This window comes from Miscanthus floridulus, chromosome 4 (assembly GCF_019320115.1).
Source record: "Miscanthus floridulus cultivar M001 chromosome 4, ASM1932011v1, whole genome shotgun sequence".
NCBI classification, from domain to species: Eukaryota; Viridiplantae; Streptophyta; class Magnoliopsida; order Poales; family Poaceae; genus Miscanthus; species Miscanthus floridulus.
Window position 1 is genome coordinate 4,500,720 of NC_089583.1, and position 24,515 is coordinate 4,525,234.

The 24,515-nt window shown below is 47.1% G+C and overlaps 2 protein-coding genes and 1 long non-coding RNA gene across 5 annotated transcripts; 1 reads left to right on the plus strand and 2 right to left on the minus strand.

The window, feature by feature from the left end:
• Positions 1–12,596: 12,596 nt before the first annotated feature.
• LOC136547932 (uncharacterized mitochondrial protein AtMg00810-like) lies at positions 12,597–13,394 on the minus strand. Its single transcript, XM_066539613.1, has 2 exons — positions 13,349–13,394; positions 12,597–13,198 (listed from the first exon to the last, which is right to left on the minus strand). The coding sequence occupies exons 1-2, from the start codon at positions 13,392–13,394 to the stop codon at positions 12,597–12,599; spliced, it is 648 nt and encodes a 215-aa protein (XP_066395710.1).
• Positions 13,395–16,785: 3,391 nt separating this feature from the next.
• Positions 16,786–22,011, plus strand: LOC136550828 (uncharacterized). Its single transcript, XR_010782376.1, has 3 exons — positions 16,786–17,231; positions 21,544–21,599; positions 21,905–22,011. It is a non-coding gene; the product is annotated as an uncharacterized lncRNA (long non-coding RNA).
• On the minus strand, positions 21,178–23,333 carry LOC136550827 (uncharacterized). Of its 3 annotated transcripts, none has more exons than XM_066542420.1 (2): positions 23,182–23,333; positions 21,178–23,076 (listed from the first exon to the last, which is right to left on the minus strand). In XM_066542420.1, exon 2 carries the CDS (start codon positions 23,046–23,048, stop codon positions 21,477–21,479), a length of 1,572 nt encoding a protein of 523 aa, XP_066398517.1. In that variant the 5' UTR covers positions 23,049–23,076; positions 23,182–23,333; the 3' UTR covers positions 21,178–21,476. The 3 variants fall into 3 exon arrangements, with proteins under 3 accessions (XP_066398517.1, XP_066398519.1, XP_066398518.1); XM_066542422.1 differs by having other exon boundaries at positions 21,178–22,052; positions 22,128–23,333; XM_066542421.1 differs by having other exon boundaries at positions 21,178–23,062; positions 23,182–23,204.
• Positions 23,334–24,515: the final 1,182 nt, after the last annotated feature.

Here is a 24,515-nt window from a genome sequence, read left to right on the forward strand (position 1 = left end):
CCGCGCTGGCACTCCTCGATGGCAAGCCAGCCACACAGTGCCTCTCGTAACGATTCAGTGCACCCACAGCCTCACCGTACCCTCCTAAGCACCCCGCGCACCGCAGCTGTAGCTTCGCAGTAGGCCAGCCACCACCGTGGCGGTTGTGCCATCATCGGGCACCACCGCATCGCCATGAGCGCACGTGGCCAGCTCTGCTTAGACCACCTCTGACCAAACCGTCAACGTGAAGGTATCTGTGAGTACTCCCTGGTGCTCGCTGGCTCAGGTGCTGGCTTTGCCTCCATTGTTGCTTACGGGAATGCGCCCGCCTTTGCAGGTCAAGGGCCACCGTCGGGGAGGGAGTTCGTGATTGCGCCTCTGCTTGCCGTGTCGCCTCCAATAGCTTCTACTTGTCATCAAGGTACCTATCGACCCCTTAGGTAGGTAGTAGAGGTTCGGTTGAGGCCGGCGTGGTCACTTGGTGCCCGCGTCGTCGCACCGGTGCGCGCCCTGGGGGCTAGGGACTTAGTCGCGGTGAAGACGTAAAAATGGGAGGGTGCAGCTATAAAACGGTAGACTAAGGAAATAGTGCTCTAGTGCTTGCAGAGATTACCGAGTGCGTCGGGGGTGTCCGTGCATATTTGCTGATGCGCGCAGGCCCTTCCCCGTCGCGGGCCGTTGGCCAGCTGGGCCACGCTTCCGCGTGGGCCGCGCGGCGGCCTGCTATCACGCGTAGGTGGAATGGCACGCTGGGCCGAGCCACGCGCTTGTGTGCCGACATAAGAGGATTCGATTTTCTTATTTTCCTGAGAATAGAAATGTTTATTTATTTTCTGTTATGAACCCAACTTCGATAAATCATAGTAAATTGCATGGTTGTCCAAAAATAGTGAAACTAAGTTTGTTAGGTTCACAAAAATACCATCTATCTATTAGTGTAGTTAGTTCACAGCTAGCTATTATGATTATAGGCTCATAAATTCTAATTAGAAGACTTAGCATTATATAGATTAATGTTTGTAGGAATTCTTGTGGCAAATTGGTAACAGTTTTAGCTTTAGAAATTTTATAGTATGTTCACTAGGATATTATGTACTTGCTGTAAAATTGGTAGCCATAGAGCGAGTTGCTTAATAGCATAGTTATTATCCTTGTTGTAATGTATGTATCATAAATTGGCATCAGGAGTAGGAATATTCATAGTCGCCGTAAGAATGTATGTCATGTTCATACTTGTTAGTGGTGCTGGTATGTAGCTTAGACTTTAGTGGGTAGATCTCACTTAGTAGTTTAATAGAGGTACTTTTGCATTGAGTGTTGCTGTTGCCGTAGTGTTAATCATTGCATCATCATTTCATGTAGATCATGAACAGGTAGACTTTGTACTCGTCTACGAGCCGGAGTACGACGAGGTGATCGAGGAGTACGAGGAGGAGCTCTTCGCACAGGAGGGAGCCCAGGAGCCTATTGGTACTGACCTTGCTGACTCGGCACCTACCCAAGGCAAGCCCCGATGCATAACCTCTATTTTTAAATGATCACTAAATATATTTATATGATATGCATTTACGTTACAGGCATTTTATGGAAACTACATGCATAAATATATCCACCATGAGTCCTACTAGTACAGGTCGAGTAGCTGCTATGCTCTGGAGGTCAGTAACGTGAGTAACCTGCCATTACTCGCAAATAGGTGATTAAACTAAGATATCATGATGAAATAATGGAAAGGAAAATGGTGACCGGGTAGGGATGTGGATTTGGTACTGGTGGGTATGAGGGGTTGTGTCCTACGACCAATAGGGCATAGCCCGGTTACACTTTTTCCCTGTTTGTGTCGATTAAGGACCGGTTGTTGCATATGACTTTAGGCAAGTCACAGACTATTGTCCCGAGCACATACATGGGTATGGGCGTAGGGAAGTCTTGCTGCTCTATTGTCGCGGATCTGGCTCTTTCCGGACCGACTGATGGGAAGAGGAGGTGGTGGAGGTCCTTGCACCGCACTGAGTCCGGGACTCAGGGACAGGGGCTTGGAGTCCAAGTTTGGATGGGGACCTAGACACCCAGGACAGGAGAGTGGTGGGTTAGTCCTGCTTGTGCCTAGGGTACAAGCGGGGCGTGTGTCTTCAGGGCACCCAGTTGGGCACATTGATTCATGAATCGCTGGGTTATCTGGTATGGCTTGTCTGCGGTTTAGCACCGTAGTAAGAACTGGAAGTGGAAAAAGGAGAAGGAATAGTATCGATTGCTCAACTCTTGCTTGAAAGTAGAACAGGTGCATATATAGATTGTCTAGATGAAAACTTAATACGGCTAATGATAATAATGTATCAATAAGGTCTCACTATTAGTATTACTTTTTGCTAAAAGAAAACCAGCAACCATAAAGCCTAGCATATTCCTTGGAGTCAGGAAAGTATTCCCACTGGTCAGATAAGTCTTGCGAGTACATTGTGTACTCAGGGTTTATTTACCCCTGTTGTAGGTGATGCTTGAGGAATACCTTGTGTGGAGGATTCTTCTGGTGGGCTCAGACGGAATCCTCATTATCTTATCATTAGATGTTATCTTTTAATATTCCGCTGTTTATTGTTCCGCACTCTATATTTGGTATTGTAATAATGTACTTTTTAAGAAACTCTAATATATGAAATGGACTTGTGTTGTAACTCATTCTCATTATTGGATCCTTGGGAAAAATGTGGATCTTTCGAGTTCTCCCTCGGGGTGTGCCCGACGGACACCGCTCGCTGTGGTTGCTTTTGGGGTGCTTAGTGTCTGGTGGAAGATGAGCGCCTCCGTAAGTACGCTATTTCAGGTGGTTCTACCATAGATGAGATGCTGATGGCACCTTCCTCCAGGTAAGTGGTCGGCCTGGCGTCCACTGCCTTTGGCCAATCGCCCCTCGGCACGCCCGAGAAGTACGCCGCCCGTTCCTACCAATGGATCTTTCCACAAACAAATCAGTCCACTGTTCAGCACCAGCATGGGATACAAAGCACTAGGAACAACAGTCGAGATCTTTACCTAAGGAGGTGGGTTTGTGCAGTTGAAGGGTTTCGGCTGCCCCAGCATCGTGTACGGCATGTTTGGAGCGAATAGTTCAGTAGCCCAGTGTAGCACAGCCTCCTTTGCCAGGTTCTCCATCATCTCCTAGGTGCCGTCGGTATCTCCCTTGAAGTCAAAGCCTACGTAGGCCCTCTCCTTGCAGGGCTGGATGCGGCGCAGTATGAAGTTCACCGCCACCACCACTCTGCTCATCTTCATGCCCCTTATCAGCTTGAGGACCTCCTTCACCTAATCCATATCGGCACTGGTCGGTTTCTCCAACCAGCCCCTTTGATTCTCCAGAATCTGGTCGACATCGGATCGGATGGCAGGATGGCTTTGCTTCATATAAAACCACCTGGTATTCCATCACTTCAGCGAGGTGTTCAATGGCATAGGAATGTATTTGCCCGCCATCCCATCGTGGAGCTTTAGATACACACCGTCGACAACTTTGGAACCGCCCCCTCCTTTCTTCTTTAGCCAGAAAAAGTGTCGGAAGAGATTGAAATGGGGAAGAATGTTGAGATAAACCTCGCAGAAGTGGATAAACACATAAATGTGCAAAATAGTGTTCGGATGAAGATTACACAAGCTGACTCCCCAATACTCCAACAGATCTCGCAAGAAAGGATGTACCAAAAGTCCTAATCCACGCCAGAAGTAATCTTTGAATATGATGAGTTTGTCGGTGTGTGGCATCGGATAGGGCTCACCATCGACCGGACGCCATCCGGCGGTGACACGATCAGGAAGAACGCCCACCTCCACCATCTCGTTGAGCTCCATATCCCCCATGAGTGACGATACCCATTCCTTGTCATGGCTCGTCCCGATAGCCGCCTTCTTCACGTTACCACCTCCCCTCTTTGGCGCCATCCCTTAGATCTGGATCGGGACTAGCCTCTTCATGCGAGCTTTTTAGCCCTAGCGATGAAATGCATGCGAATGTGAATGGGGCAACATGAGGGCAAGGAGGAAGACTAAAAGGTCCTTGTGTGGTTTTGGTAATTGAGTGACAACCTAGGTGGACTAATTGTGTTTATGTGAGATACACAGGTGATTAGTCCATAGATACATATGTGTGAGCAACATATGCCATGAAGGTGAAAATGGTTTGGAGATGTTGCAAAGCTCACACATGTGATGATGAAGGAGCTCATTGCACATGAGACATGACATTGAGTCATGTGATCAAGGTGGAGAAGATCAAGACAAGACTTGGCTTGATGGACCGGTTGCAAGCATGAAGGGCAAGTCGGAGGCTTTGGAGCGATGGACCGCGTGGCGGTGAAGCTTAAGCAAGACTTGGCGCCGATGGATGAAGGCAACGGTGAAAAGCAAGTGATGTCAAGATCGATGAACCAATATGATCACGTGATGATATGAAGTGGATCATATCATTGTTGATCGTGTTGGTGCATGTGTTGCATCGACATTGGAGGAGATGGAATGGAATGCACAAGGCAAAGGTATAACCTAGGGCATTTCATTTCACCGGTCATAGGTGTGTAGAGAAGTTTGTGACTAGGTTTAGGATAGATGGCCGTACTATCAAGAGGGGCAAACTTGTTTGCATATCGGTCATCTAGTGCCACTCGAGTGATCTAACTTTGCATCATCGCTAGGATTGAGTGGCGTGGCAAGTTGAGTGGCTAATCCTTTGAAAAATGATTGTGAAAATGCTAACACACATACACATAGCGGTGTACACTTGGTGGTGTTGGCACATTTCCAAAGGAGATGAAGTTGGAGTTGATGTGGATCAACTCGGCGATGGAACGGAGGTGACAAGGGTTAGGAACTCCACCGGTGGAGTGTTCACCCATAGAGTGTAGACAGTCCGACGGTGCCACCGGTGCCCTATATAGAAAATACAGGGTCTCACATAGTTCACCGGACGCTGGTCACGTGGTGATCGGACGCTGGGGTCCTACGTCCGATCAGTGGCGGTAGACAGCGTGCAGGTGTCGGTCATTGACCGGACACTGGCGCTGAAAGTGACTAGACGCTAACTGTGTGCGTCCGGTCAAGGTGACGTGTGGTGACATAGGCAGAGCAGAGTAGCTAGAAGTGACCAGATGCTAGTGCTGCGTCCGATCGCGATCGACCGGATATGTCCAATCATGTCTGGTACCTTACTAGAAACGACCGGACGTTGGGGTTGCTGCGTCCGGTCAGTTGTTGCTGCAGCATCCGATCGATAGATGACCGTTGAGATCGGGCGAACAGTATTTGAAGTAGGGGACACGTGGCGTGCATTGCACGATCGAACACTGAGGTCCAGCATCCGGTCGATCGGACTAGAGCGTCCGGTCGTCCCGACTTTTGCCTAGTGAAGGGGTAATGGCTCTATTTGTTCATGGGGTTATAAATAGAAGCCATGGTCGGCCTTGGGCCAAAAGCTAAGCACACTAGAGCCTTGGTGGCTTGTGTAGTAGTGCTTGGGAGCCCTCCATCTCACATATACTTGATAGTGATCATTCGATTGTGTGAGAGAGTGATTCTAATGCGATTGCATCGTGAGGTTGCATCGAGTGGCACTAGGTGATCGAGTTGTAAGCCAGTGGTGCTTGTTACTCTTGGAGGTTGCCACCTCCCAGATGGCTTAGTGGTAGTCTCCATTGAAGCCCGCAAGAAGCTTGTGCGGTGCTCCGGAGAAGAGCTTTGTAAGGGGCATTGTGCTCGCCCCGTGGGAGCCACGAAGAGCAACTCTAGTTGAGCGTGTCATTGAGCTACCCTCACTTTCGGGGTAGGTTCTTGCGGTGCCCGACGCGTGGGCTTGGTGGGTGATGCCAATTAGCTACCGAACCACCAAGTGAGCGGTCGACACAACAGGGACATAGCGTGTTGGCAATCACGTGAACCTCGGGAGAAAAATCATCGTGTCAACCTTGTTCTTCCTGTTGGTTTGCATCCGCGTTACACAAGCTTGTAATTACTTTCATATACATTATGCTTGAGTAGTTGCTCTTGTAACTAGTTAGCTTGTGTAGCTTACTAGTTACCTTCTTGCTTGTGTAGTATAGAAGTAGCTCCCTTGCGTGGCTAATTAGGTTTGTGTAACCTTGTTAGTCACTTTGCTTAGTTTGTGTAGCTAAGTATTTGTGCTCTCTAATTTGGCATTGGTTGCCTTGTTATTGAGCATTGCTAGTGAGCTTAGTTGGCTTTGTGCTTTTGCTTACTAGCATGTGTAGGAGCTCCCTTGTTGCTTAAAGTACTAGTGGCATAGGTTTGTGTGACCTTGCTCCTAGAATTGGTTAGGTGAGCTCTAGCTAGCCCGGTACCTTTGTTGCTTAATTAGTATCTTTGGAAGGTGCTAGAGAACATAGATAGAGGGGTGTAATCTTGGCTAGACCGATAGTTCTAATTCCGCACTTATTTTGGTTAGACGACGTGATTAATTTTAGAAAGGACTATTCACCCCCTCTAGTCCACCATCTCGACCCTACAAAGACGAAGTGGCGAAGTGGCAAAGGTGGGAGCATGGAGTGCGGTGATGTAGTTATAACACACCCATTCTACTTTTCGCATTCAAGGGTTTTTGGGAAACCGCTCCATGTCGATTTGTGCCTTTCCGAATTCCCCAAAGCGGCGTGCTGGGCCATTATCTAGGCTTCCGCGCAACTGCGGCCCCATATCGCCTATTTTTTTACACAACTTGGTACTACACACTGAATATTCGCTGACTTCTCCACAATACAATCAAGGCTTAGTAATTTGTACTGTACAGTCATTGCTCTGGTTTTTTCTCCCCGATTTGAGTAATCAGTACTTCTTGATTTATTTGAGATTTCCACTTGTGGCTTGGGGACTACGTCATCATTATGACTTAGTTCCTCACCACACTAGGGACTTTTTTTATGGCTACTGTTGTTTCTAACCCTAGCACCACGTGACTACGTCACCTACTGTCAGGCTCAAGGATTAAGTGGGCACACTTCACCTTGCAGTGAATGTGCGCTTTTTATTTCAGGGCTCAGCCTGTGGACTGGTTGCCTGCTTGGCAAGTCTTCTACCTTTCTTCTACTTTCTGGACCATGGCACCACGTGACCACGTCACCTACTGTCAGGCTTGGGGACTAAGTGGACACACTTTACCTTGCTATGAGTGTGTTTTCTATAATCTAGAAGACTCCGTGCATCCTAAAATTGAAGAAGATTATCTCCCTTTCTCGTGGTCGGACTCTAAGTGGGCACACTTGGTCCACTATGAGGAAATTTTCGATTTTGAACTTGAGCTCCTTACATCCTTCTGGCAAGTCTTACATGGGAAAGCCAGTGCTTAGCCGGACAGTTAAGCTGGTCGGCTAGGGTCCACAACTGCTTGGTGACTCATTAGGGTGGTCGGACTATGAGTCTGACTGCTCGGCTTTGTTTACACCTGCTCGGACATGCTCAAGACGGCATTGCATAGTGGATACAAGGCGCTCGGGGACTAGCTGTGGGGGGTATGACCCCGGATACCCATGGTAGACTACATGGGCTACGCTCCTAGGGGCGGTCCAGCCCACAAGACAAAGACATACAGTGCACGCTACAGCTCGGCTTGTACCACAAGACATCAAGGGCGATATCCTAAAGATACTACGAGATCTATTAGGATATGTTCGATCCGATGATTCATGTAATCTGTTATTACTTACCGGTTATCTCCTAGATCTAACCAACCTATAACCCTAACCCTCCTGGCTATATAAGGCGGGTAGGGGACCCCTCAAAACACACACAATATCATACGATAGCCAATACAAACCAACAGACCACAGGAGTAGGGTATTACGTCGTGCAAACAGCCCAAACCTGTCTAACTCTTGTGTCTCTATTGCATTCTTGTTCTTGATTACGCGCACCACTGCCGATCAATCTACCTTCGTGGGATAACCCTCGGAGGACCGCCGACGATATTCTGTCAACACACACCCTTCTTGCGCCGCCTACCTAGGAATAGTGCATGCATTGCCTCCTTCATGGTCGATAGCGGTAGAGTGAAGGCTTGCTGAAATTTTTCAAAGGATGCCTGACCAGGAAGCTCCGTAGGAGTTTTTAAGCCTAACCTCTTCATCATAGCCTTCCTTGCCTGAGCTTCTGGTTTTGGCTCCCTAAACTTATTTTTACCTGCCAGACGAGCGTTATGCTTCGGCATAATATCGTCCTCTTTATCAGAGTCGATTACCTTGGTCACCCTCAAACTAGGAGGGGACATGATGAGGGGTTGTTGTAGGGGCCATTGGAAGGAGTCGACGAAATCCTTGATGACATTGGTAGCTATATCTAGCATGGCGGTGGTGGCTGACTGGATGGTATCTAGGCCAAAACCTAGCGACACAAGCATCCCATCAGGGCCATCGATCTCCATAGGGGAGAAGGGCAAATGGAGAGGTTAAGGCCGTGATAGCAAGCACATAGTCCCCAAGCCCAAAATAATCAGTTGTTGGACCAATGTTGATGGCTTGTCGACCCATTAGGCTTAAGTCCTCCTGAAGGATGATGGGCCCCAGGAACCCACGAGACCCCATGGCATGATGAGAGCAATGGGGGCTTAGGTTACCCTGGATTCCTTCCATGAGACCATTCCCCCAAAAACTAGCTAGCAGCGAAGCCATAGCCGCTTCCTCGATCATGGGGTCTAGAGTAGAGCATGCGACCTGACATGGTGAGTGTGGCATCCAATCGCCAAAGTCGACCAACTTTGCCACAACAGTAGAGTTGGGTGTCATGACTGCAACTCCTGTGTCCACCTCACGCATCTCACCCGAGGACAACATAGGTGCCCCAACGAACGGCGGGAACTCATCGAAGTTGATCCGCTCGTGAGCAGAGCGGCGATTAGCCTGTTGGACTGGGTGTTGTCCTTGACTCGACGGCGACTGTTGAGGCTACGGCGAGCTGGGCAATGCTTGGATAAGTGTTCCCTGCAGTTGTAGTGAAAGCACCTCAAAGGGTCCCAACAGGAAGCAACATTGTGGTCCCACACAAGGCACCTAAAGCATCAGCCATGGAAAGCGCGCCATGGTTGCGGTGCTCTTCCTTGTTACCGCAAAGACCTCGCGTGGGTTGAACAACCACGTAGCTCCGGTTGGCCTCGCCACAGGATGTCCTGCCACCTATGCACATTCGGCAGCATGAGCAGTGGTGGTGGGACACCGCCCTAGGCCAAATCCATTTTAGAGCAGGAGCTCGTTGAGGTGATGGGTGGTTGTCAGACCTCTATAGTGGCAAGCCATGAACCATCTGGGGCCTCTGGCACCTATGGTCACGCCTGCATTGCCTTGGGGCAGCCTCGCGGCCATGAATCTAGCCTCCACACCCACCTGAGGAGGATCCCCATCACCGGTTCGCACCTGGATAGACATGAGTTGGGGCCTAGTGGAATTTTCCCGCGGCAGCGGCGCCAGCATCTGCACATCGACCGAATGCACGATGGCGGGGCTGGCAGATGGGGACGCGATGGAGGTGGGGTTCCCATTGGATAGGAGGTCATCATCCTCAACAGCCCACAGATGGAGCAAGGATCTTCCCACCGAGCTACCTCCAGGGTGGAAAGGCAGGGCGGAGGGAGGGAAGCCACTTGCCATGCGTGGAAACGTCGAGGTGGGCACTGGCCGGCTGAGCTAGTCGTCCTTTAGACCAGACAAGGGAGTGGAAAAGCGGTGCAAGGCGGTGGCCGCTGGGCTCGGAGTCGACGCCGGTGCGGCCACTCCTTAGGCACGAGCCAAGCACTGACGGTGGCGGCGCCGGTGACTCGATCAGAAACTGGATGGGGGCATCGGAGGCTTTGATCTCGCCGATTCCTAGGTGAGCGCTGGAGTGAGACCCATACCCATCAAAGGATAGATCAGGCGTTGGTGGACGCGGATCTGGGCGCTGATGGCATGTGGAATGGCTGGGGATGGAGCGGATCTGGGTACTTTTTTAGGTTCAGGTGGGTAGGGGTTGACGGAGGGGAGGAGCGGGTCAAGGGGGGGATCCCCTGGGGAGGCTACCATCCTTATCTAGGAGAGCATTCATCAAGATTACAAATATCACTGCCTTATATATTCTCAATGTAAACCAGAAAAGGCATTCAAAAACTTATTGTAAGTTCTTATTAATCTCCTGTTTTTTAAAAAAAAATTATTAACCTCAAGCACTGTTACAACAATTTCCTTACAAATTAATGTATTTTTTACAAATTAATGTATTTTTTAAAATCATGTCTACTTTTACCTCACATCCAAATTTTGTTTATACTGGGCCTCTCAAAGAAAAACTGTGATGGGGTGACTTAAATTCTCTTACTCCCTTCGTCCCATAAAAAATTGCCTTGCCATTGTAGTAGTCGTTCAATAAATTTCAAGTTTCACTACACTTATAAAAATAATATCAACATTAGTATTTCCAAATTATATTTACTGCTCTATTATGTATAGAGAAATTTTATCAAATTTAAAATTGGTTGACTCTCAAAAAATAAGACAGAGGGAGTACATAGAGGCTAGAGCTCACAGGTGTTGGAGGGCATCAAATCGACAATTATTGCTAGTCAAATCAATTAAAAAGGAGACAATGCTTACAGGGCGTGATGCGATCATGGATTGCAGACAAGTAAATGATACAACAAAAAAAATCCCATGATTATCTAATCTCCTTCCGGAGCCTATTGTACGGTTAAATATAAGTTACACATGATCGATTCAGATCTTCAGGTGCAGTGGCGGTGGCACTGCTGCTAGCTGACTTTCCTTCCCTCTCTGAATCCAGTCCAGGATCAAGCCTCGCAGCCGGACAGGTGCATGTGCAACCCACGAATTGAGGAAACATGCCACCTTGCGATTCCAGCTCCCCAGCACCTGCACCTGATCTTGTTGCACCTACAGCTTCCTTTTCCTACTACCTGCCCTAGAAATTACCCGTCGTGCTGCACATGGCATTGGAATCTCCTCCATGCTTGGCTTCTTGAACTGAATGTACTCAGTGCCATGTCTAGACTTCCAAAGCATTTGGCAGGCCGTCGCTTCGGGGTTCCGGTAGAAGTAGGGCCTGTTTGGTTACCGGATCTCATAAAATTTCTATCACATCGAATGTTTAATACATACATAGAGTATTAAATATAGACTAATTACAAAACTAATTGCACAACTTGCAACTAATTTACGAGACGAATCTTTTAAGTCTAATTAGTCTATGATTCGACAACGTGGTGCTACAGTAAACATGTGCTAATGACGGATTAAATAGGCTTAAAAAATCGTCTCGTAAATTAGCCTCCATCCATGTAATTGGTTTGTAATTAATCTATATTTAATGCTCCGTATTAGTATCTAAATATTCGATGTGACATAAATTTTAGGAGCGACTAAAAAACCAAACACTCCCGTAATCTGTTGCCTTTGGCAGGATGATCTCATTCAGCTGGTCCAAGGTAATGTCAGTATGCACATAGTGCTGCTCTTCACCGTAGACTGTCACTACCGCGGAGTTCTTTTCTTCAGGAAGCCTATGCTTCGTATAACCATGGGGGGGTAAAGTGGAGCCCAGCTTTGAGGTATGGTGAGTAGTCCTGCGTAGAACTTCTGCATCGAGATGGCGAGGTTGTGGTCTGCTGCTTGTAGTTGTTGGTCTCGAGATCTCTCGCACGGGTGAGCCGACTGCTCACCATCATTGCCGACCACACACACTACGGCTGGAGGTAGAAGAGGGAGGGAGAACAGAGCGCGCAAACACACAGCACAAGTACCAGCGTTGGCCAGAGCTCTGCAGAGGAGATGGCAAAACTGAACTCGCTCACTTTACTGAGTTGCAGTGGGAAGCTATATATACAACTCTACCCATCTAATCCTAGTACACAGACATGCCAGGCTGCCATGCTGCTATAGTGACTAGATGTGACAGCAGGTCTGACTTTGGCGCCTGCCCTTGCTGTGGCTACAGTGCGGCAGGGGAGCCTTTCGGTGCCTCCCCTGCTGCGGCTATAGTGCAGAAGCCGGGAGCCCTTTCGGCGTCTGCCCTTGCCGCCCGTTCAGAGATGGGAGAGCAGCAAATTACTTTATAATTCTTCCCCTAATCCTGCTGCTAACCCTAAAATCTCCACCATGCTGATCATCTTCTTCAACTCCATGAACCAAAGACGGCCGAGCGGCTTGGTGAGAACGTCCGCGAGTTGCCGACCAGTTTCAACGAACTTGATGACGATCTACCCTCCATTCCCTGAGGAAGTGGAACTTGATATCGATGTGCTTGCTCCGATCGTGGAGAACCGAATTCTTCGCGAGGGTGAAGGCGGGCTGGTTGTCCATCATCAGTGCTGGTGGGTGAGCTTCCACACCGGTCAGCTCGCCCAGCAGCCGGTGCAGCCACATAGCTTGGCACACCGCTGTGGCCACCGCCATGTACTCTACCTCGCCCGTGGATAGCACCACCACCTTCTGTTTCAGCGATAGCCATGAGATTGGAGCCGACCCGAGGAAGACGTGCACGCCAGAGGTGCTTCGCCATCCGTCGATGTCTCCCACCATGTCTGCATCACTGAACACAGTGAGCTACAGCCCACTTCCGCCGGTCTTAGGGAAGACGATCCCCTAACCATCTGTCCCCTTGCCGTAGCGCAGCAGCCGCTTCACCGCGACCCAGTGATGCTCTCGGGGATCCTCCATGAAGTTGCTGACGTAGCCCATGGCGAACACAATGTCCGGTCTTATGTGGACTAGGTAGCGTAGACCACCGATGATGCTACGGTAGAGTGTTACATCTAACTTTGACACAATACTGGCCTTCATCAGCTTCAGTCGCTCCTCCATCGGAGTCACGCACGGCTTGCACTCAGCCATGCCACTCCACTCCAAACGCTTTGAGGCGTACGCGCTCTGACCGAGCATGAGCGCCTCCTTCCCTAGTCTCACCTCAATGCCGAGGTAGTAGGAGAGCACGCCGAGATCGCTCATTCGAAAATGAACCGCCATCTTGCGCTTGAAGCTATCGACGTCCTCCGCACGCATGCCGATGGCGATCAAGTCGTCCACATACACGTCGACGATGACCTCCTCCTTCCCCCGTTGCCGCGTGTAGAGCGCGTGCTCGATTGCGCACCACGTGAAGCAACGGGTCAAATTTTTTGTAGGGGAGGCTGGTGATGGAGCTGCCCCAATAGTAGCATGCTTGGGAGCCCAGAGACCAGCCGCCCCTACAAATGGAATAGCAGGGGCGGCTGATGATACGAGCCGCCCCTACAAATGGGTCTGATTTGTAGGGGCGGCTCACTCACCAGGTCTCTAGTATTATGATTTGTAGAGGCGGCTCAATCAACAGCCGCCTCTATGAACGCTGCACGTACAAAAGGCCACAGACTCCTTTCTCCTCCTCGGGTCGCTCACTCGCATGGTCGCACCCCGCCTCCACTTGCTCGCTCCCTCCCTCCCTCCCACACCACGATGCCCTCCTCGCCTCCGTTGCCCTCCTCCTCGCCTTCCCCGCGTAGATCCGGCCTCCCCTGCCCTCCTCCTCGCCTTCCCCGCGCAGATCCGGCCTCCTCCCCACCTCACCCGCCCTCCTCCTTGCCTCCACTGAGGCGGCGTGGAGGCCCGGCTGAGGCAGCGCACGGGTGCTAGCTGGTGGCCGATGGTAGATCCAGCCTCCTCCTCACCTCCCCCGCCCTCCTCATTGCCTCCACTGCGGCGGCGCGGAGCCCCGGTCGAGGCAGTGCACGGGTGCTGGCTGGTGGCCGGCAGCAGATCTGGCCACGGCGGGCCTAGATTCGGTCCCCACCCCCACGCAGCGAGTAGAGGCTCGGAGAGGGGCCCGCTCAGAGCGACGGGATGCAGCCGAGGCCCGGAGCGGAGCGCCCGGAGAGAGGCAGCCACACCAGCATAGGCGGGACCTGGCGGCTGCCGGTGCGAGCGCGGCAGACCCGCGCGGGCAGGACCCGGAGTTGGGTGCGGGTGCAGGGCGAGCACCCACTCCCCCGGCTCGTCGTCGTAGTGGCGTGGATGGATGTCGCTCTGGTGAATCCACGTCCTTGACCGAATCCGTCTACTGGGAGGACGGATCTGTCACCTGGTTGGCCGGATCCATCTCCTTCTGGGCCCCTCCGTCCGCCTCGGTCGTGGACAGCGACACGCGCGGGAGCACTAGGGTTACCGCTTCCACGCCATCTCTGGTACCCACCACCGCTGCTCTCCCTGTTCGTCCTCTTTCGCTTATCTTTTCCGCTCGTCCACTCTTGATACTTGCTGGTGAGGCTCCATTCCTCTCCCTCCCCTTGTCCTCTTCCCACTTCTGTCCCTTTTCCTCTTTGGTTTTTGGGGGATTCGAGTTCAATCCTGTTAGATTTTGGTTTTGAATACATCTAGATGATTGATTTATTTTTCATGGAGGCTATTCTAATCCACCGGCCTGATGATTAACATTGTTTGTGCACAAAGAACGGAGATCTTAATGCACTTCCTGTCGAACCCTGCTTGACCGTTGTGGTGGATCATGTGATCCGTGGTACACAAGCTGGCTTGAGCTCAGCTCGTTGGTAGACATATTACCCCCTCTGTTCTAAAATATTTGAGTAGTTCTCTCTGTGAGAGGGAAACTAAAACCGCACACACATTTATCTATTTATTTATCTGTGTGTGTATCATCTATGTGAGAGGGAAACTAAAACCACACACACTTAGGTGGCTGAGCAGGCTCCAGAAAATGCGTCTGTACATGCAGAGGTTATGAAGGCTACCCCAAATTAGAAGAATGCCCTGCCAAAATTAACAGCTTATTTATCGAGTTCTTTAGCACTATTTTTTTAGAAGGTCAATTCTTTATCGCTAAAGGAAAAGTTGTTCCTATTATAAAGCACTGCATTGCAACCTGGGCTGCTTGTGATGTGGTCAGCGTCATGTTAATTATTTCGCTTTAGCTTATCTGATATTTGAGTTACAAACATGCAGACATTTTGTCCTTTCTACATAAATTACTTTTGTCATGTATCTACTATCTATGTATCTAAAAAAGCCAAAACGTCTTACAATTTGCAATGGAGAGAGCAGCTTACAAGGTGGATACGCTGATTTCCAAATTATTTTTACATCTCTCTCTCTATTGAAATCAGCATGCCTGATCACTTAGACCAGGACATGGCTATTATCCTATTGATGATTTGCTATTTATGCTATGTACAGTTCTGCTTGCAGGTGTATGATGAGGCTAAAGGTATGCTAATTATTGTTCTCCTCGTTGAAAGTGAAAATATGGATATTGTGCTGTTACACAAATGCACAATGTCAATTGCTACTATGAATATTGCTTTTATGGGCTGCTATGCTCTTCTAGAAGTGACTTTACTTTGAATCAATTGTATTGTTGTCTGCTATTGCATACCCTTTTCCTTTTTCCAGGTTGTCAGCTTGCTCCTGCACAATGCAGGTGCCAATTGCCTAACAAACCTGCCTACCTTGTTCTCCATTCATGAGACCATCAACTCTGCTGGTCTTTCGGTAAGTCATCTAGCCCTTTTATTTATACATGTCTATATTAGGACATGTACACTTGATTAGGCAACAATAAATACTCATGTGTTTCCAGTCTCTTTGTCAAGTTGGTTCAGATCTGGCATGCCAGAATTCTTCTTCGGTTACGATCAGCATTATAAAGGTTGTCTGTAGGCCTTAATTCCCTAATTGCTATATTTTTAGCTTTTTTCCCAGTACTGTGTAATAACAAATTGTTTATTTTGTGGCAGCCATTGATTGGCCATTTTGATCTGGACCCAAATCGTGTATTTGATATTGTGAGTCTTGGTTTGCTATGCTACTGTTATTAAATATCGGAGAGTGTGGTGTTGAATTTGTGTAATTCTGTTATTCTTGTCTGTCAGGTGTTGGAATGCTTTGAACTCTGTCAAGATAGTAACATCTTTCATCAGCTCATACCTCTTTTTCCAAAGGTATTTGTTCTATTAGAACCAATATCCAATAATAGCAGTCTCATAATTTATGCAGATTTTTAGTTTTTTTTACCACATCTTACATGGTTCTCCAGGTCGAGCAGATATACCATCAATTGCTGCAGTGTGTCTTGTTCTCTCTTGTGTTACCTGCTTTTCACATTACTTTTCATATACCTATGTGCAGTCTCATAGTTTAAATGAACAGCAAGCACAATAATTTGCACCGTGTATTGTCATGGAATATTTGTTATAATCTGGTATAAATAAATGTGTATTGTCATTGAGTTTCAGTACAATCGCAGAAGATAAGTCATGATGAGGTTGTGCATGAAAAATATATGTTCTGGTTGAATTTGAATTGTAAATTTGATTTTTTTTTTGCAGAAAAATATACGGTAGGGGCGGTTGATACTGTAGCCACCCCTACAAATCGATTTGTGCCTCTACAAATGCATGATTTGTAGAGATGGTATGGTAGGGGCGGCTGGCTGAGCCACCTCTACAAGCGATCTCCAGCCGCCCCTACAAATGTTTATTGTAGTAGTGGTCACCACCAGGAGGTAAATCGTTCTTCAGGTCAATTAGACATTATTAAAAAATATATACAGATAACATTTAAAAAATGTCCAAATATTGTATTCAAAATGTGCATTTAAAATATTAAAATATGATCTAATCTTATAAATTGTGTTTTAACTCAGAAATATTGCAGTGACATGCTGAGCCAGTCATCAAGACCTCGATGGGCGGCTATAAAGACAACCTCTCATCTACTGCTTCTCCGATGTCATGGTCCCACTGTACAACACAACGCAGCACTACCGTAGCAATGTGTGCTTCGAGGTGACCAACACGACCTCATGGTAGCTCAGCTAGTATAGGACGCGCTCCACCACGCCATGTTCGACCTCGCCAAGGCCGCGGTGCACTGCATCCTCCACCTCATGGTAGCTAGGTCTGTGCGTGCACCCAAGAACACATGATCGAGCGGGGAGATAACTTGGACCAACTTAGCATGCTGGACTTCGTACATTTTGATAAAATCATGCCCAGCTCAGAAAGTTTCATATTTTTGAGAGGTAAGGATATTTTCTAAGATTAAATCATATTTTAGTATTTTAATGCATATTTTAGTCTTACCCATGGGTGCGCCTGGGCGGAGCGGAGAACGACGGTCGGAGAGGAGATAGAAGGCACCGTGGAGGTGGAGCGCGAGCTGAGAGGGACCGGAGATGACGGCCGAGGCGCTCCACCTCACGCAAGCCGGCAAGCGCACTCCAGCCTCCAGGTACGCACGATTTGCTCCGCCACTCACGGGGCAGCCGGAGCCGGGCAGGGGGCAGGGGGCAGGGGCGCACAACTTATTCCCTTCGGCGCCTCCTCTGCCTGCTGCTCTGCTTTCAGAAACCAGACTGCCTCTTGCTCGGCTCACTACATGGCGCTTCGACCTTGTACCTCTAGATCTGGGCATCTGGCTATGTGGGACTAGGATCTGTCCTTGCATTTACGGCTTTTATATATACATAAATAATAAACTACATATCCATCTAGATATAGTGTATATTTATGTATAGTAAAAGTTATGAACCTAGGAAAGCTAGAACCACTTATAATTTGGAACGGAAGGAGCATCATAACATTATGATTTTATCAACATGCTATACTACTATTTAGAGAGAACGTATACAGATGGTTCATTTTTCTTTTTCTTTCTTTTTTTGTCGGCTGTTGCAGCTTCATGCATCCAATCCAACACAGTCCGTCCATTTCACTGAGAGTAGTCTACTGCTTTAACAAATTTCCACGGCGTCGTTCAATCAAGCAAGCAAATGAGGGGAGAGGAGACATGCAAAAATGGGGCGCAGAAAAAATGCAGTGAGTTAATCAGACATCAGTGAACTAGTGCCATCAGTGAGTTAATCAGACATCAGTGAACCCACCCATGACCACTGCAACCACCTCCACTGAAGTGCTCCATATCGCGACATCCAGAGAGATGATCCTCTGCCTTTTCCATCTCCCCCTAGGTCTTCTCCATGATGCGGTAGAGGAGGAGCAATGAGATATAGCGGTGGGGAGGAACTAAAAGCAGCGACCCGATGAATCAGGCCTTGTCCCACCTGCACCGATGGTGCTTCTATCATACCTCCACCTCCACTAATGCCTGGCCTTTGATCTGATCCTCTTGTTTTTGGTTGTTTGGTTTGAAGGTGGAGGTGCTATTTCATCTCCTGCCATCGCGGAAGCCATTCCAAGCTTGCTGCATCAGCTAGGTAGGTCCCGAGGCAAAAGCCCTTTACGAGCCCTGGTGCTCCGATCGTTGATGGTTGCGTCCGTACAAGCACGCCTGCTTCCGTCTGCGTTTGGCGCGACCTTGTGCTCTCTCCGGTTGCTCTCCCACCCCCATCATGTTATTGGTCGGACTACCCTCCTACCCCTTGGCTTTTGCACACACGGCTTCCTCTGTCGTTCTCTAGCTCACTTGAGTGCTTCGCCTTATCATATGCTGGGTTACAAGATCTTGATCTCCTCCTCTAGATCTCCTCATTCTCCTCTTGATGATCCACCCACTTTGAGGCTTCCTTCCCCCAAATGGCGTAGGTGGGCGTCGGTTGGACCCTAGATGATTTCATGGGCGATGCAACTCACGGCTGCTACCTATTGGCTCTGACTCAATGGCCTTACAGCTGCATGTGGTTTAGAGTTCTTTAGAGTCTGTCTTTGGTGGTGGCACAGGTAAGGAAGTAGTGCTTGCACTCACTCCGGTTAGTAGGTTGTGCCGGTAGCTGAACCATGTTGTTTTCGTTAATGTTGTAATCCTTCTCTCTCCCACTTGACATATTATTCTCTGACCCTCAAGGGTCACCTCTACATTAGGTGCTCTGCACTCTCCATTCCCGGCCTCGCTGGTATCAGTGGAAAATTATTCAGGTGGGGACCTTTCGTCCCCCGTCCCCGCCCCCCCCCCCTCCGCCGGTGATGTCTTAAAAAATGTCAAGGGACCAGTCCCACAATAATAGGTAGGCAGATCATCGACATTTATGAGTCTGATAGCAATGGGTGTGGAAGAAATGGTATTCTGCCAGGGGTATTTAACTTATTAAATGGCAGGCATGAATTAAGTGGTGAATTAATACCTGAAGAGGGCCTCTTTGGATGTCAGTTTCAAAAGACACTGATAGCCGGAATGTGTAGCTTTAGAACCAAAGGCGTGGAAAGCCATGGCTTGGAGAAAAGTTCAGACTAGGGATGTTAAATCAAACAGGCCATGGATTAATTGATAATAGTGAGGGTTGTGGAAAAAAATTTCTCCACAGGGGAATAATGCTTACCCAGTTGTAATTTGGCTAAACAGATTGTTGTCAGGGAAATGGACTAGACTACATCTGATGCATCAAACTGCACATGAGGGGATTGAATCGGGGGCACTTTATATAGGTACTGGTATATGTATCTATATATGGTAGCCTACGTAATTCACAAAATATATGTATCTCTATATGGTAGCCTAAATATATGGTGATGGTTTTTCCACAAATATAGGAAGTGATATCACGATAATGTTGCTTTAGAAACCATAGGTGTGAAAAACAGCAGCTTAGAAAAAACCCCAGGCTAGGATGGAGTTTTTAAAATTTCAAAAACACATTATTTTTGTAATACCGTAGTTTCAAAAAATTAAGCTAAGATTTGTTGACTCCAAGAACCTCATTGTTTTCCAAAACCAAATTATTTTGAAAAACTGTACAGTTTTCCAAAACTAAATAAATTTATATCCATATAGGGCCTAAGTTGTGTTAGAAATTATTATTAGGAGGGTGGTCCTATAACTTCAGATTATAGAGCAAAGTGCGACTCCTTTCATCAAAGTTGCATTTCACAAGGAAACTCAAAAGTCAGAAAAATCTCCATCTTCACCACATGAAAGATTACACCTTTAAAGTGCCACTTCCTTGTTGTTGATAAAGCAAATATACTAATCTTCATAGTAAACTATGGCATGACCTAATCAGACTAGGTCAGGCTATGGATATTAAAATTAAATCAAACTGCAGGCCAGGGATTAATTATTGATAGTGAGGGGCGTGGAAGGTCTGGACAAGGATAAATAATGTTTACCCGGTCCACATGGCTTGATGCTATGTGAAATTTTGGCTTAATACATTGTTGTTACAAAAAACAAGTACACTACATCTGATGCATGGAACTGCAGATAAGGATTAAATGTTGGACACAAAAGGGAAGCTTTATTTAAAATAAAGTTTTAACCTTTGTACCAAGATGCTACATACAGTCATTACACATATAGCTCAAGATATAGTTGTACTCCCCCACCATCAATTTCATACTGTTAGGTTTGATTCCACATCAAAAATTAATGGTAGGGGAGAAAAGCATATAAGGTGGGGCATCCCTCATCTATTAAGCTAGTCTTCTGGGTTGAGCTAGGCCCAAGGCATTGGTATATTCTGGGCTCCGGTGGACATAGGCCTGAGGAGCACCGACTTGTGTGTATAGCAGGCTGGGTCAGATACTCTACCCACTCTAACAGGAGCAATGCACCACCACTATTGGATTCCTGGTCAATAGCTTGTGGAGGTCACGTGGCATTGAGGTTGGCAGCTTCATCATTTTAACCGGCGGGACTAGAGATTTGGGGGTGGGGGCTGTGTCGGCAGAGGAGATGTGACAAGCAACTAAGATAGAAGGGAAGGGGGCGTGCAAGGTGAAGGAGGGAAATGAGTGAGGAGGGAGAGTGTCAGAGGTCGGTGACAACTGGCGTTGATCAAGGCAAATAGAACAGGAAGAGAGAGGAGAGTAGGGGTGCCGTTGGTGGAGCCTAGCCTAGGTACTAATGCAACTAGGATGGGTTAGCTGTGGACTTTCTCCTATTTAAAGCGACGGTGGGGTAAGGAAGTCCACCTCTGAAAATGGGCTGATTTTGGGGGCATTCTTCTATACCCATCCACCTCTATAAATAGATATACAAAGGCAGTTGTTGGGCGTGAAGCCTCTAGTGAACTCTAGAGATGGTAGTGTTGGTCTCCTAAAATTGTTTATGCAGTGTAGTATACATTATTATGGTAGAAGGGGAAGAGGGCCTCAAAGCATAACAATTGCAGCATGCACAACCAACAAACAAAAATGAGATAACAAAAACAAAAGGAAAGGAAACACAGACATAGCAATAAAGAAAGACAAATGCACAGTGCACAGAGTTAACTATTTTCTCCTTCTACTAAGTCCACTGCATTATGGTTCCATTATAATTGAGTAATTCCCAGCATATCTCAGCTGATGAGATACAAACAATATCACTTATACGAGACAGTGAGACAACTAAACTAAGACATAGTTGCATAAGTTCCTGATGTCGAACATACGTACTTCACTACTGCATTACAAAGACATACACAATAAGGACTATTAGAATATGAAATAAAGATCTTTATGTCATTCATAGCTTCTCTCCTCTTGCCTTTGCATTTATAGCATTTAACACTAAGACAATAGCTCTCGAGGATATCTATGCTTATAAGTTTCTCACAGGTTTTGCTTTTCTGTCGGCTAACTGAGTTTCCTTTTGTTTCTGCATCCAGTCCATGAGAGAACTTTGCAGCTGGATGGGCACATGGGCACCCCATAAGTCGAGGAGGTGAGTGAACACACCTAAAAAGTTCCCAATCTTCTGATCCTGTCCTCGAAGTAGCTTTCTATTTGTAGGCCCCCCAAAAGTTCTCTGTGCTCTCATGTTTGTTCTTCGTTTGTTTATGCTTGGCTTCTCAACTTGAATGCGTGCAGCCCCATGTTTAGACCTCCAAATCATTTGGTATACGGACGCTTCACCATTGTGGCAGAAGTAATCTACGGCCTTTGCTAGCATAATCTCTTCCAGTTGCTCCAAGGAGATGTCCGTATGCAAGACATGTTGCTGACTGCCATCTATCTCTACTGTTTCAGAACTTTTATTCACTGGTAGCATGTCTTCAGAAGAGCCATGGGGTGCAAAAGCAATTCCGGCTTTTAGATATGGAGAATTTTGCAGAGACATTGTGCCTTCAGACAGTGAGGTCTTTCGCTTGCTATAAACTGAATGTGACACCAGCCACTGCAAATTAAATATAATTACTGGTTCTAGTGAAACATCTGATAATCCTGCGTTTAAGTTGCTAAAATATGGAACCTCATGCTGTTGCTGCAGCTTGCAACATGACGGGTTCGGGCGACACCATTGAGATGCAAGGTTGTCAAGATTGTACAAATGTTCTCTGTGGTATGAAGAAGCAAATGGCACCCATGAGAAGTCTTGAGTAGGTAGTTGAGTAAGTTCGTTGGTAATATTTTCAACTATAAATTTGACATGAGGGGCAAACGACTGCAAACTCCTAACTGCAATCCCAACTATGTCTGTACTCTCTGAAAGCTGTACTATCATACTAAAGAAGATATTACCCTCTATTGTACCATCTTTCTTTATAAATATTAATAAAACCTCTGTTCCTTGCTCTGCAGTACTAAAGGGGATCAACCATAGTTGACACTTGTAAGGCTGTTGGCTTCCTCGAACAATTTCATGGTGAAGTTCCTTACCTGCCAAAAGATTCTTGATAAGGGCGCCAAAGGGCATGACGTGACAAAGTGGTGTGCCACCAAGCTCTATGAATCTCAGGAATTCACTAGCACCATCTGCATACCACTCAAATCGTTTAACAACAGAGGGGTTCAACTCATCATTGTTGCGGTTAAAGATGGAGAAAACAAATGACTTGGTAGCATGTCCAATCCGTTTAGGAATGGAGGAATTCCTTACCCCCTGTTCCATACATTCTTCTTCGAGGATTCTCTGCTTATGTTTGTGCAGTTTCTCATCGCACTCTTGTGCAGCACGCTTCAGCTTCTTCTGCCAACGCAACACGGATGTATCAGTGATCTGCCATTTATTAGAAGTCTCAAGAGCAGCTTCCAGCCTGATGTGTGCCATCTCTAGCCTCTCAAGGTTTCGGAACGCATTTGAGTTATGTTTCTCTTCATATTTTTGAAATAGACAAGATACAATTTGGCTAACCGACTCCTGAACAACCGTAGAACCAACAATCTCCGCCATTAGGATTGAAACATCTGCAAAAATATCCCTTCCGTGTTCAGGATATTCAACATACAACAGTAATAATGAGATATTAGATAAATGAACTTTGGATCACAGGCAATGATTTGGCTTAATGGGGGTAAGAACCTACCTTTGATTGAATTGCAGACGTGAATGGTGGACACCTATCCTGTGTATAGATATGTCTTGGGGAGAAATCACACAGCGTGGTAAGATGAGAACTTAAAGAGAAGACAGTGATGTCCAAGACTTTGAGGGGGAATGTGTGCATGATGGTCTCTGCAATGGAAAATTTGGTCAACAAGACTTCGTCAACGATGAGAATATCTAGCTACTTATTCCATGTTTGAATGGAAAAAGCCAACAGGCATTAAGTTAACAGAGCTCGAAGAGTTGCATTGAAGTTTCGTGGAAAATCAATTGTAGAATGGTGCAGTAGAGTAACAAACAAGGGCAGGAATTCATCCACACAGCACTAGACAAGGAACATGGAAAAGTCTGGGTTGCTTGTCACTGGCAATTTCTTGTAGATGAAGCCAATATGTGAGTCTTTCTCGGTTCATTTTCAGGCCACCCTAGTCTGTTGACCGATGATCGACACACTAGCATTTTCTCTTATTTGTCATTTTTTAGTGTCCTCGCTAATTGCTCGATGCCGTGTAAATTCGGTCCAATAAACTATTGTCAGAGTGTCAGTGAAAAAGGACAGTGTTTGATACACAAAATTGCAACTGAGCGGGAAAAAAAAGAGTAAAAAGTCGAACACAAAACTGCGACTGAGGAACAAAAAGGGGATTATTTCTAATGAATAAAATGGATCAGAAATACACAAAAGACAGGCTAGTTCCTCGTTGGACAGTTCGATTACAGATACTCCTGTTGCAAATTGCAATGCATCAAATATTCAACTAATAAGACAGGCTAATGCTACTCTGCTCCTGCTGCAATCGGAACTAACGGAATAACAGGCTGTGGACTCTGGACTGTGACGTCGGGATTGGGAGCAAATCGACCGTACCTCGAGTCCACGAGAGCGCCTTCTCGTGTGGTGGGAAAGGGTGGCGTCGGCTCGGCCATCCTCTCCGCCGGCTGGCGGGACGCGCTCTTCCTCCTCCCCACGGCGGTGTACAGTTGACCAAACGTGTTGGCTCATTTTTGCATTTTGCCTCGGAAAAAATCCATATTACCTTTCTCAACTTTTGCAAAAATCTGTTTTTCCTCCCTGTACTCTAAAACCAGGTAAACCACCTTCTTGAATTTTTAAAACCGTTTGTTTTACCTCCTTGACCGGTTATAAGCGGTTTTTAAAGGCGGTTTTGTCTTTTTCTTTTCTATTTATTTTGGCTGAATCTTTGAAAAATCATAGTAAATCACAGAAAAATCATAAAATAAAAAGTCTAATTTTGTTGGACTCCACGTGAGTATATCTATATAATGAACATATAATATGGTATGCTTTAATGC